Below are 13,313 nucleotides of genomic sequence, written 5' to 3'. Positions count from 1 at the left end.
TTTCTTCAGAAAAGTATAAGGTTGGTTGTTGGTTTTATTTTATATTGGAGATGCAGAAAGGAAAATCTGCAACTTTCCCTGTGATGCTGATGCCACACCTTGTGGGTGTTGGCAGCTGGGGTCTGTCAGGGAAGCAGAGTGGGATAGCTAAATTTGTGTCACACACTTGGGTGCCCATGGCTGGGAGCTGGGTGGCAGGGGCTGGGCTGGGACACCACTTGCACCGCCTGGAGGAGCCGGACACCGGGAAGGAAGCCTGTCCTCATTCACCCGGTAGAGCCCATCCCTGCAGATGCCCAACGTGGGGCTGCCTGAAGGCCATGGGGAGTGGAAGGGGTCCGTGGGGCTGCCAAGGCACGGCAGTGCCTCCTGCCCAACCTGCCTGCTGGCACTCCGCTGCCTCGCCCTTTGTGCGGGCGGCAGCGCAGCCGTGCCCGCGGGCTCTGCTCGGGCACGGGGCACAGCCTGGCCTGGGGATGCTGGTGGCGGCACGGGCACTATTCTGGCCCCGGGTGCACCGGCAAAGCCGCAGGGTCGGTGGGCTCAGCAGGTGCGTGCTGTGTGCACGGTGTCCCGGTGGCCGCCGGGGTTGCAGCTTTGGCAGGGATGCTCTGGGAGCCGCTCACCCGGGGCCGGCCGGTGCAGCCCCTCGCAAAGACCTGGCCGGCAGCGCTGAGCCCGCGGGTTTGCTCGCCGGCGGCACACGCAGGCGAGCAGGCGGCACACGCAGGGCCGCCCCGCGGTGCCCGGCACAGAGAGTCTCGCCTTCCGCCCGGAGCGCCCGGCACGGCTCGGCACGGCCCGGCCGTCCGCGCTCAAGATGGCGGCGCAGGGCGGGCGGGGGCGCGGCGGGGCGGGGCGGCGGGAGCCATGTTGGGGCTGCGGGAGGAGCCGCCACCACCCCCGGCAGCAGCGGCGGCGGCGGGGCAGGGGGCGGCCATCGCCGGCGCGAGCGGGGGCGGCGCCGAGCCCATCGCCGTGCGCCCGGGCCGGGCGGCGGCCGCCGAGGCACCATGGCAGCGGCGGAGGAGCCGGTGGCCGCCCCGAGCCGCTCCTGCTGCCGCCGCCGCCGGGAGCCGTCGCCGCCGCCGCCGCTACTGCTGGTGCTGCTGCCGCTCCTGCTGCTCCCTTTGTTCCCCTCCGGGCTGGGGGCCACGGCGCCGCCGCCGCCGGCTGGCTGGGGGCCGGCAGCCCGCTGGGGCTGTCCCGCCGCCGTGCCGTGCCGGGCGCCGGCCGTGCCCCCGGGGCTGCCCCCGGCGCCGCGCCGCCGGTCCCCGCCGCGCTGCGCGCCCCGCGCCGCCCAGCCGCGCCCGCTGCCCTCGGTCCCGGCACCGGCCCCGGGGCGGCGGGGCCGGCGCGCGGCACCGAACCGCCACCCGCTGTTCCCCCAGTACAACTACCAGGCGGAGGTGGCGGAGAACCAGCCGGCGGGGACGGCGGTGATGGCGGTGACGGCCCAGGACCCCGACGGGGGCGAGGCGGGGCGGCTGGTGTACTCCATGGACGCGCTGATGAACAGCCGCTCGCGGGATCTGTTCAGCATCGACCCGCGGGCCGGGCTCATCTCCACCACCCAGGCCCTGGACCGCGAGAGCATGGACCTGCACTACTTCCGAGTGACGGCCACTGACCACGGGGCACCGCGGCTCTCCGCCACCACCATGGTGGCCATCACTGTGGCTGACCGCAACGACCACGACCCCGTCTTCGAGCAGGGCGAGTACCGGGAGACCATCCGGGAGAACGTCGAGGAGGGATACCCCATCCTGCAGCTGCGGGCCACCGACGTCGACTCCCTGCCCAATGCCAACATCCGTTACCGCTTTGTCAATGAACGGGCTGCCCACGACATCTTTGAGATTGATCCCCGCTCCGGCCTCATCACCACCAGCGGGCCAGTGGACCGGGAGAAGATGGAGAAGTACTCTCTGGTGGTGGAAGCCAATGACCAGGGCAGGGAGCCGGGGCCGCGCTCCGCCACTGTCAAGGTCTACATCACAGTCCTCGATGAGAATGACAACATCCCTCAGTTCAGTGAGAAGCGCTACATTGTCCAAGTTAGGGAGGACATACGGCCCCACACCGAGATCCTGCGTGTCACCGCCACGGACCTGGACAAGGACAACAACGCGCTGGTGCACTACAACATCATCAGTGGGAACAGTCGGGGCCAGTTCTCCATTGACAGTGTCACTGGGGAAATACAGGTGGTGGCCCCCCTGGATTTTGAGGTGGAGCGGGAGTACGCCCTGAGGATCCGGGCTCAGGATGCGGGGCGTCCTCCTCTTTCTAACAACACTGGCATGGCGAGCATCCAGGTGGTGGACATCAATGACCATGCCCCCATTTTTGTCAGCACCCCTTTTCAAATCTCTGTCCTGGAGAATGCTCCCCTTGGCCACTCTGTCATCCACATCCAGGCTGTGGACGCAGACTACGGCGAGAACTCGCGCCTGGAGTACAAACTGACAGGGGTCTCAGCTGACACACCCTTTGTGGTGAACAGTGCCACGGGGTGGATCACAGTCAGTGGGCCCTTGGACCGGGAATCGGTCGAGCACTATTTTTTTGGGGTGGAGGCTCATGACCACGGCTCTCCACCTTTATCCGCCTCGGCCAGCGTCACCATCACTGTCATGGATGTCAATGACAACCGCCCCGAGTTCACCCAGAAGGAATACTTCATCCGCCTGAACGAGGACGCGGCTGTGGGCACCAGCGTCCTCAGCGTCACGGCAGTGGACCGGGACGTGAACAGCGCCATCACATACCAGATCACGGGGGGCAACACGCGGAACCGCTTCTCCATCAGCACGCAGGGAGGGCTGGGGCTCATCACTCTGTCTCTGCCGCTGGACTACAAGCAGGAGAGGCGCTATGTGCTCACGGTGACGGCCTCTGACCGCACCCTGCGTGACAACTGCCACGTTCACATCAACATCACCGATGCCAACACACACCGGCCCGTGTTCCAGAGCGCCCACTACTCCGTGAGCATCAACGAGGACCGGCCTGTGGGCAGCACCGTGGTGGTGATCAGTGCCACGGACGATGACGTGGGGGAGAACGCCCGCATCACCTACTACCTGGAGGACAACGTCCCTCAGTTCCGTATTGACCCAGACTCTGGGGCCATCACCCTCCAGGCACAACTGGACTATGAGGACCAGGTCACCTATACATTGGCTATCACTGCCAAGGACAATGGGATCCCCCAGAAGGCAGACACCACATATGTTGAAATCATGGTGAATGATGTTAATGACAATGCCCCCCAGTTTGTCAGCCCTCTTTACCAGGGCGTGATCTCTGAGGATGCACCTCCCTTCACCAGCGTGCTCCAGATCTCTGCCACCGACCGGGATGCCCACACCAACGGGCGAGTGCAGTACACCTTCCAGAACGGGGAGGACGGGGATGGGGACTTCACCATAGAGCCCACCTCGGGCATCATTCGCACCGTGCGCAGGCTGGACCGCGAGAGCGTTCCTGTCTACGAACTGACTGCCTACGCTGTGGACAGGGGCATCCCTCCTCTGAGAACTCCTGTCCACATCCAGGTCACCATTCAGGATGTGAATGACAACGCTCCTGTCTTTCCTGCTGAGGAGTTTGAGGTCCTGGTGAAGGAGAACAGCATTGTAGGCTCTGTAGTGGCCCAAATCACAGCTGTTGACCCAGATGAGGGAGCCAATGCCCAAATCATGTACCAAATTGTGGAGGGCAACATCCCAGAGATATTCCAGATGGACATCTTTTCTGGGGAGCTCACAGCCTTGATAGACTTGGATTATGAGACAAAATCTGAATATGTGATTGTAGTGCAGGCCACCTCTGCCCCTCTGGTCAGCAGAGCTACAGTCCACATCAAACTCCTTGACCAGAATGACAACAGCCCTGTTCTGAAGAACTTCCAAATCCTGTTCAATAACTACGTGTCCAATAAATCCAACACCTTCCCCTCGGGGGTCATAGGGAAGGTCCCAGCGTATGACCCAGATGCATCTGACCACCTCTTCTACTCCTTTGAGCGGGGAAATGAGCTGCACTTGTTGATTGTAAATCAGTCGAGCGGGGAGCTGAGGCTGAGCCGCAAGCTGGACAACAACCGTCCGCTTGTGGCCTCCATGCTGGTGACTGTCACAGGTAGGGAGTGAAAATCATTGAATCTTTGGTACGGTACCTTTGCGGGGGCTCTGCAGGGTCCCTCTGGGGCAGCCCGTTGTGCATTGGGGGTGGGGACTGGTAACAAGGTTTGGCCTGGGGGTCCATTCCAGACAGAGTTCTGCTGGGGTGGTGTGAGGGGTGGCATGGGAGGCAGGCTGCTGAGCAGTGCTTGTAAAGGGGCCAAGGCTGGAAATGGTCTGCAAGAACAAAGCATCGTTACTGAGCTGTGAGATCACTTCTGGCTGCTCGCGAGGCACCTTTGGAGGTGTTGTAGCCAGCCAGGCTGTGTTGTGTGCCATGGGGTGCTGCCCAGGAAGGAGGCAGTTCCCAGGATGGCCAGGCTGCTGGCCCAGGGCTGGTACACTGCCTTGCTCCCAAGCCCCGGTGGCTCTTCTCTCTGCCGAGACTGAGTGCTTCCCTGGCTCTGCTGTACAGAGGGAGGAACTGAGCTCAGTGCAGAGGGAGCCCTCTCAAACACCCATCTGCCAGCAGCAAACAGTTCAGTCCGGACTCTGGCTGTGGCTCCTGCCAGCACTTGCTTTGCAGGGTGGCTTGTGAAGCTCAGTACCACCTTTCTGCTGCCAGCTTAGTGTTCAGGGGACAGCTGTGACAAACCTGAGTGCAGTCCCTGGAACTCTTGCATCGTGTTTGTTGTTGGGGTATCCAAATGCAGATGCTGTCTGTAGCTAGGGGTGGCTTTGTGGGGTGTTGGGTGCCCTCTAGCCCAGCTGAGGACAGGACAAAGATGGACCATGGGCAAGCAGGGTTTGGAGCTGGAGCTCCCAGAGCCTGAGCTTTGCCTTCAGCACTAGCCTTTCTTAGCATGATCTGAAATGGAGGCATCTGTCCATTGCTGAACCATGGAGTGGCTGCAGGAGGGACGACAAGAGCCCTCTCTGGAGGGGCCAAGCACTGAATTGCCAGGAGTGCCTGGGGAGCTGTGCTCTAAATTGTGATGCTCCCCTGGCCATCGGCTACCAGCTGCCTTCCCCTTTAGCTCTCTCAGTCCAGCTTACTCTGTCAGAGGAGGATTTCTTTCAAAGGATGGAGTGAGGGCTTTAACAGGAGACCTGTCCAAGGCAACCCTGCATGAGCAGCGGCAGCCTGGCAGTGGGCTGGGGCTCTGTGGGGGTAATTGTAGCTGCAGGGCTGCTCCAGCCCCTCGCTGGAGGTGGGGGTGGTTTTGACCTTTCCAGCTTCTGCCCCAGTGTGTTTATGCAAGCCCTGCCTCCTCACACACTTAACCCTGCACAAAGGCAGGAGACAATCACATCCTGGAGTCCTGCATGAGCCGCCTCGTGGCAAGGGGGCCCTTGCAATTAGAATGTCGTCATCTTCCAGCGGGAAGGGAGAATGGGAGAGGTGTGCTCAAGGAGGGGAGAGGATGGAAGGGGAAGAGCTGTTTTGGCGAGGGAAGTGAGATGCTGGGAAATGAGCCTTTTGTTGGATTTATATTGGCTGTGAGGTGGAGTTTGGCTTTTCAGTCTTTGTTGTTGGAAGCCCCCCGCCCAGCTGGCAGCTCCGCAGCCCCGTGCTGTTGCTGTGTGCAGAGCAGGGTGGGTGTGCAGAGCTGGCAGCCAGGACAGTCGGCCCTGGCTGCATTGTCTGCCCCAGACACTGCATGACAGAGCAGCTCCCTGCTGCTGGGAGACGGCAGCAGCAGCTACGTGGGTGCCCCAAGGGTCAGCATCCTAGGAGGCCACTGAATCCCTGCCTTTATGGTGCATTTGAGGGAGGCTGAACCCCCTAAAACACAGGGCAAGGGGCCATTTTGCCTGCCTGCGAGCTGTGTGTATTCTTAGCTCAGCCCCTTGTAGGAGGCAGAAGACTTGGGCCATCACAAACCAGTGCCTTTTCAGCAGGGCTGATAGCCTAAAACTGACCTCAGCTTCTCACAGGACACTTCTGGCTGCTAAAATCTGCTCTTGGCTGCTGAGGATGCAGGACAGTGGGATGGAGGGGCTGTCCATGGCCAGCAGCACTCTGAAATCAGGGCAGTGTGAGAGACTAACATCATGTTGACTTCAAACCATTTCAGACTGGTTTCTCTGGGCTTGGTGGCAAGTGTGGAGGCTCAGGTGCAGGAGAATGGCATTCATCTTCTGTGCTGGGTGATGGAAGCCTGATTTACTTTCAAGATCTCTTAACTGGTAAAATATTATCAAAATGTTGAGAGCTCTGCCAAAGCCTTTCAGCAGCAGTGAGGAATGTTCACTGTCCTGATATCTAGGTCTTTTCCTGGCTCCTTGTCTGGAAGTGTTTACTGTTCCTCACCTGCAAACATGAAAGTCACCCTGTCTGTCCCCAGAGCACCTTGCTGTCTCTGGAGTGGCCATTGCAGTCACAATAGTGGCTTTTGGACACTGTTTTTGGCTCTCTTGGACACTGTTGCTGCCACTGAGTAGAAGAGGGCATGGATCTCTTCTTTAGCTTCGTTGCTTTTGAAGCTGGTAATTGTCATCTTGGAATTGCCAACACAATGGCTCAATGCTGTCCAGCACAAGGGTCAGAGCCCCTTGTCCCTTTCCCTTGCTCCATTCCCTGTAGCTGTGTTTCTAGGATGCCTCACTCTGCTGCATGAATATTCACCAGGCACCAGTTCTGCAGCCACAGGATTTAATCAGAAAGGCTGAGCATTTGTGATTAAAATGCCTCCCATGGGGGGTCAGTGCCTCCAGCCAGCTTTGGGCTTTCTTCTGGTAGCTTTATTTTTTTTCTTTCCCCATTTGCAGCGGGTCATTCTCTTAACCATCTGCTTCCCTGTGCTTGGAGGGGGAGGCAGCCTTGGGTGTGATGCTGAGGTGGGACAGTGTTAGAGGGGGGTTTCTGAGGCGGGCTGTGGGGCCAGGCCTGGCTCCACATTGCTCTGGGGAACTGGGAAAGGGATGCTTGGCTTTCCTGCCGTGGGACCAAAGGCATCAGGTACCCTCCAACTCACTTTCTTCCCCAGGCACAGAGTCCTTGCTCCTGTGAGGCATTCCTGGCCTCCAGCCTGCCTCAGGATGCCCTGAGCCAAGGCTGAATAGCAGCCATAAATCAGGCAGAAATCTGCTGGGCTCTGAGCAGCCCCTGGGGAGAGCAGGAGCTGTCCCCAGGCCTTGTGGCTGCTTCTGGGTGAGCTGGGAGCTGGAGAGGGGAGGGCAGGGAGCTCGTGCTGGCCTTGACCAGAGAGCCAACAGAGAGGAGGGGACAAAGGGACAGGGGAGGGAGCTGGGACGCGACCCAGCTGTGTGGAGAAGGGAGCTGGTGTCAGTGATGGCATCCTGGGGTGCTGCCTCACCAGGGGGCTCCTCAGGGAGAGCTGCCAGGCTGGTGGTGGCTTGGGGAGCATCTTATGCCAAGTGTGACTTGTGGCTTTCCTCACACTCCTGCCTCCCAGGGTCGGGGTGGTCTGAGCAGCCCATGAGCAGAGAGCATGTGCCTTGGGGAATGGAGGTGGTGATGCCAGTTCCTTGCCCTGAGCCCAGACAGATCTGGATACCCTGGCACGTCCAACCAGATGCTGAATGGAGCTCTGTTGTTGCTGCTGCTCATGCTGCCCTCTGTGCCAGAGCAGGCAGGGTGTTTTCACACACAGACAGGTGCTTTCTCACCTTGCTCCCATATGGGGTGGGAGCAGCTTGACTTCAGAGAGAAGCAGCCCCCCTTTCCTGCAGGAGATTAGCTCCTGGGTGCCTGCACTGGCACGCTGCTCCCCCAGCCTGCAGCCAGCCTTATCTCCAGAGCACAGTCCCTGTGTGCAGGCTGCTGCTCATGCAGGAATTTGCAGGGTCACTAGACAGCTTTCACCTTCTGAAGAGTAGAGAGAGGTGAAAGAAAGAGAGATGTTTCCATTTGTAAATCCTCCTGCACTGCAAACTTCAAACAGGGCTGGGGGAAATCAAAAGGCTTTGCAGCACAGCAGCCAAGGGAAGAGAGGAGCAGTGAAGGCAGCTTTGTATATGAGGCTGGGAGCTGGGGCATGGATGAGGGATGCACTCCTGATCCTGGTCAGGGATGGGGCTGGCTAGGGTGCCAGGAATCCTGCTGCTCCCCCTTGCACTGGGTTGGAGGAGGTGAAGCACATAGGTTTGGGATCCAGGATTAGTCATGGGGCTCACTGTTGAGATGTGCTGATGTAATGTTGTGTTGGTATGATGATGGAGAGCCAGTTTTCCAAGGAAATATGGGGGTTTGAGGCTCTCAGGTGAATATGGGGTGGGAGGTGGGAACAACAGGTGGCAGCTGTGTGCTGCTAATGCCCATGGGGCACCAGCATTGGGGTGCTGGCAATGGGCTGGAAGGTGGATTGCTTCATTTCAAGAGCAGTGAGGTTCTTGATGAGCCCCATCAAACATTTCTGGGGCCACCAAGATTGGCAGAGTCTTACCTTGCCATGCTGAAATCTGGCTCTGCCTGCTGGACCCTGTACTGGAGCCCAGAAGGAGGGGACCAGGTGACAGGAGGCATTTTCCTGGGAAAGCAAACAGTCTTCTCCCAGCCAAAGCTGCTGTCAGAGGTGTGTGGGTACCCCTCCTGGGGTATCAGGATCCACTGGGTCTCTGGGAGCTGGGTGGGTGGGGTGGGGCAGGAGCCCATGATCACAGATCTGCCAGGATGGAAGCTGCACCACTGCCCCTTTGGGCTGTGCTGTGGTGCCTCTGCAGCCTGAGCCGCTGGCCGGGAGTGCGCCCGATGTGCCCTGGGTGAGCTGCTGCTGCTGCTGGCCAAGGTGCTGAGAGAGCCGGCAGGCGTGCTCCGAGTGTCCCTGTGCACTCCGAGGGTCCCTGCACGCTCCGAGGGTCCCTGCCTGCGAGATTGCTCATGTGGAGCGCGATCCCAAAGGGAAGGAGTTTGTTTCCAAGGAAAATAGAGATTAAAGAGAATTAAACAAACCAGAGATGGGCTGAGAGAGGAAGAGATGCAGAGCAGATGGTGAGAATGGGGGGAGCAGGGAGACCAGCACAAAAGCTTGGGAGAGCCTGGAGGAGAGAGGAAGGAAATGGCAGGAGAAGAGCACAGGAAAAAGCAGCGTGGGGAAGGCAGACAGGGCACAGCAGGGAAGCAAAACACCCTAGGCCCTGGCATCAGCTCCTGTGTTTGCCAAACCTCCTGCTGGGACTTCCTTCTGTTCCTGAGCACCTTTGTTCCTGGGAGCTCAGTTTGCTGCCGAGATCCAGGACAAGGAGAAAACCTGAGAGTTCTTTCAGTGGAGAGCCTGATGGGGGGAGAAGGTGCAGCTGCACCAGCCACTCCCTCTCCATCCCAGGTGGCTCCCTACTTGCCCCTGGGGCTGTGGCTCCAAGCTTCCTTACCCAGGAGTCAAACACTGGGGTGCAGGGCTCTGCCCTGGGCTGGGAGGGAAGAGATCCTCCAAGAGCAGGAGGAGACCTGCAGCGTGTTCCTGTTGCCTCCCACAGACGGGATCCACAGCGTGACAGCTCAGTGCGTCCTGCGCGTGATCATCATCACGGAGGACATGCTGGCCAACAGCATCACCGTGCGCCTGCAGAACATGTGGCAGGAGAGGTTCCTCTCCCCGCTGCTCTCCACCTTCCTGGAAGGAGTGGCCACCGTGCTTGCAACGCCCAAGGAGGACATCTTCATCTTCAACATCCAGAACGACACGGACGTGGGGGGCACGGTGCTCAACGTCAGCTTCTCGGCGCTGGCGCCCCGGGGCGGGCGCTACTTCAGCTCGGAGGAGCTGCAGGAGCAGCTGTACATGAAGCGCATGGTGCTGACAGGCACCTCCATGCTGGACGTGCTGCCCTTCGACGACAACGTGTGCCTGCGGGAGCCCTGCCAGAACTACATGAAGTGCATCTCTGTGCTCAAGTTCGACAGCTCGGCGCCCTTCATCGCCTCCCGCTCCACCCTGTTCCGGCCCATCCACCCCATCGCCGGCCTGCGCTGCCGCTGCCCCCAGGGCTTCACCGGGGACTACTGTGAGACCGAGATCAACCTGTGCTACTCCAACCCCTGCCTCAACGGGGGCATCTGCACCCGCAGGGAGGGCGGCTACACCTGCGTCTGCCGCCAGCACTTCAGCGGTGAGTGCGGCCCTGGGGGAGGGCTGGCAGCGTCCCTTGGCACTGCTGTCACCGTGGCACGTGCTCTTCCCACCAGGGCAGTGGGTGTCACAGCCTCTCTGTGCCTGCAGAGTCCAGCTCTGCTCCCAGCTCTGTGTTTCCATGGTGCTGCGTGTGCAGGGCTGAGGTTGCCATAGAAATCTGTCTGGTAGGGAGTTGGCTTGGAGGACTCTTGGGGACCCTGGCCATCATTTTCCACCCCTTGTCACAGAGCAGGAGGACTAAGCTAGACTAGGCTAGGCTGGGGCACAGGAGGTTTCTTGGCTGTGCCCCATGCTAGGAGGGTGATGGGCTCTGGGACTGTTGCAGTCCTTCTGTGGTTTCAGCCTGTGCCACTGTTCAGCTGGTCTGGCAGAGGTGTGGAGCCTCACTGGCCCCTTGTGCAGTGATTGAGTGCAACCCACCCAGAACAGAAGGGGAGGCTGGGCCCAGGTGCCCCACCAGGCAGGATCTGAGCCAGGCAGATCTGGTCCTAGCTGGGGGGCTGGCAGGGGAATCCACAGTCCAGCCAGAGTCTGGTTGCCACAAGTTCCCAACAGGCTGTGGAGAACTGGCAACTGAGGGATGAGGGGAGGTGGCCTCTGGCTACTGAGGAGGGATCCCCTGCCTTGCTCTCGCTGTCAGGAGGGAGCATGGCAGCAGATGGCTGCCTGGAGCTCTTCTGTAGGTGGCTCCTGGTGAGATAAGCAGAGTCAGTGGTAATTAACCTCCGGCATTTGAAGCGTGAACAGCCATTAGCAGAAGGGTTAATGAGCTCATTTGCCTGTCACTTCATGCTGTCTCCTCATCCTCCTTGGGTATCACAGAGCAAGTAATGGGAGCAGGGCCTGGGGCTGAGTAGGACTTCAGCTGAGTGCTTGCCTGGGTTCTGTGGGAATTGCACAGGAAGAGGGGCTGACAGATGTCCTGCACTGCACTGTTGAGCTGGCATGAGGCATCTGTGTTACCCATGCCAGCAAGGTGCCAGGGTATTTGTTGTTCTCCATGTGGTTCCCACTTGCATGCAGTGTTTGGAAGCTCCTGGTGCCATGGGTGATTCTTCTATAGCTACTGACAGGAGCTCGGTGGCACTGGGCTGTCCCCACATGCCAGAGACAGAGCTGAGATGCCTGTCCCAGGTTTGTGTGGTGTCAAGGCCCAAGGAGGCACTCTCAGCATTACCAGAACTTCCCTGGCTTGCTTCTCCACTCTTAGGACTGTGCAACTGTAGTGTAGAGGCCAGTGCCCTCCTTTCACATTCCCATGCTGTACTGGATCCTAAGTTGTCCCTTCAGCCAGACCTGGCATCACATCCAGCCTGGTGGCTCGTGCTGGGCTGGCAGTGCTGGCTAGCTCACTGGCTCCTGTGGGGAGCACCTGGGTAACACCTGGGTGTCCTACCCTTCCCTGGCCCCCAGCTGCTCCTCAGACTCCTTCCCTCAGCTGCCCTGTGCCGAATCCAGGCTGCATTTCCAGGACAAGGAGCCTGTGGGTGGCTGCTGTGCATGGTCCCAGCCTGTGCCTTGCCCCTGCAGGGGAGCACTGTGAGGTGGACAGCCGGGCGGGGCGCTGCGTGCCCGGCGTGTGCCACAACGGGGGCACCTGCACCGACGGCGCCGACGGCGGCTTCCGCTGCCAGTGCCCGGCGGGCGGCTTCGAGGCGCCCTTCTGCCACGTGTCCACGCGCTCCTTCCCGCCGCGCTCCTTCATCATGTTCCGGGGCCTGCGCCAGCGCTTCCACCTCACCCTGGCCCTCTCGTGAGTGCTCTCTCTGTCTCTCTCTCTCCTCCACTGCACAGCAGTGTCCTGGGTTCGCCCGGCCCTGCTCTGGTGGCTCCTGTGCACAGCACGCTGTGCCAGTCCAGGGGCTGCCTGATGCTCTCCTCACCCCATGTCACTGGCTTGCTCCTCCATGCGGCTGCCCTGGCACCTTTGGCCAAAGGGCTCTGAACCTGCACTGGCATCAGCTCATGCCTTCCTGCAGTGCTGCTGCCAGCTCTCTGCCCCCCATGCTCAGGTCTTAGTGTCCCTGTGCTGGGATGCTGGTGCATGCCACAGGAGAGAGGGGATCTCCACGTGCTCCTTGCACACACCTTGCTCTCCTTCGTACCCTGCCCTAGGTTCAGCACTGTGGAGCCCGGCGGCCTCCTGCTCTACAATGGGCGTTTGAATGAGAGGCATGACTTCCTGGCAGTGGAGATCATCCAGGGGCAGGTCCAGCTGAAATACTCCACAGGTACTCTTGGCCCTGCCTGCTGTGGGATTTGTGTCATGGGAGCTGGGAGAAGGCCTGTGCTAAGTGGGAAGAGGAGAATGCTGCCCTGGATGGAACCTGTGCTAAGGGAAGCAGGGTTAGGAGGGATTGGTGAGCATCAGTGGATAGCACAGGAGATGAGTTGTGTGTATCAGGACTCTCCCTGGCCTTAGGAGTGTGGTTTGTGAGCACAAACCAGGACAAACCCTTTTGGTGTCTCTGCTGCTGTTCTGTCCTGTTGTGTCACTGTGAGCTTCACAAGTCCATCAGCAGCACAGTGGGTGTGGTGCCTCGGGAAGGGTGGGGACGTCTGGAGGCTGTGTGGCTCCCCTGAGCCTGCCATCATCCCTGTCTCCTCAGGAGAGTCCAGCACGGTGGTGAGCCCCTACCTGCCGGGGGGTGTGAGTGATGGGCAGTGGCACACGCTGCAGCTCCGCTACTACAACAAGGTACGTGTGGCCCAGCTGGCCCCAGCACTCGTGGCTCTCTCTCCCCACAGTGAGCAGTGCTGGCTCTCCTGTTCCCTGCCTCTGTCCCATGCTAGGAGCTCTGGAGAGAAGGTAGAGCAGGTTGTCAGCCTTGGGGATGGATGCAGTGGAGCAGACAGCTGGGTGCAGGGACAGATTGACACCCAGGGCCTCACTTGGAGGCTGCAGGGATGTGCTGCATGCAGTGTCTTTGCCCATGTCCCTCTCTGGGGCTGCTTGCTGGGCTCAGCTGGAGGTTTCCCTCCTGCATTGCTCACACCTCCAGGAGCACAGCTGAGCCTGGGCTGCTCAGGCCTTTCCTTGCTGTTGTGTGAACCCTTGGGTGCTGGGGTCTGGGGCCTGTGTGCTGCTGAC

General features: G+C 60.1%; 1 protein-coding gene across 5 annotated transcripts in view; it reads left to right on the top strand.

The window, feature by feature from the left end:
• Nucleotides 1–745: 745 nt before the first annotated feature.
• Nucleotides 746–13,313, top strand: part of CELSR3 (cadherin EGF LAG seven-pass G-type receptor 3) — a 31,422-nt gene continuing 18,854 nt past the window's right edge. For 4 of the 5 annotated variants that reach the window (XR_012582227.1, XR_003379933.2, XM_026792410.2 and 1 more), the window contains exons 1-5: nt 746–4,146; nt 9,567–10,199; nt 11,753–11,975; nt 12,338–12,453; nt 12,832–12,920. Coding sequence is in view for 3 of the 5 variants with exons in the window: in XM_026792410.2 (XP_026648211.2) it covers nt 1,014–4,146; nt 9,567–10,199; nt 11,753–11,975; nt 12,338–12,453; nt 12,832–12,920 (4,194 nt within the window). In the remaining 2 variants the exon portion in view is untranslated. The remainder of the gene's footprint in view (nt 4,147–9,566; nt 10,200–11,752; nt 11,976–12,337; nt 12,454–12,831; nt 12,921–13,313) is intronic. The other variant, XM_014265942.3, reaches the window with a different exon arrangement.

Source organism: Zonotrichia albicollis, chromosome 12 (assembly GCF_047830755.1).
Source record: "Zonotrichia albicollis isolate bZonAlb1 chromosome 12, bZonAlb1.hap1, whole genome shotgun sequence".
NCBI lineage: Eukaryota > Metazoa > Chordata > Aves > Passeriformes > Passerellidae > Zonotrichia > Zonotrichia albicollis.
The sequence above is the reverse complement of the archived record's forward strand: the minus strand, read 5'-3'. Positions and strand labels throughout refer to the sequence as shown.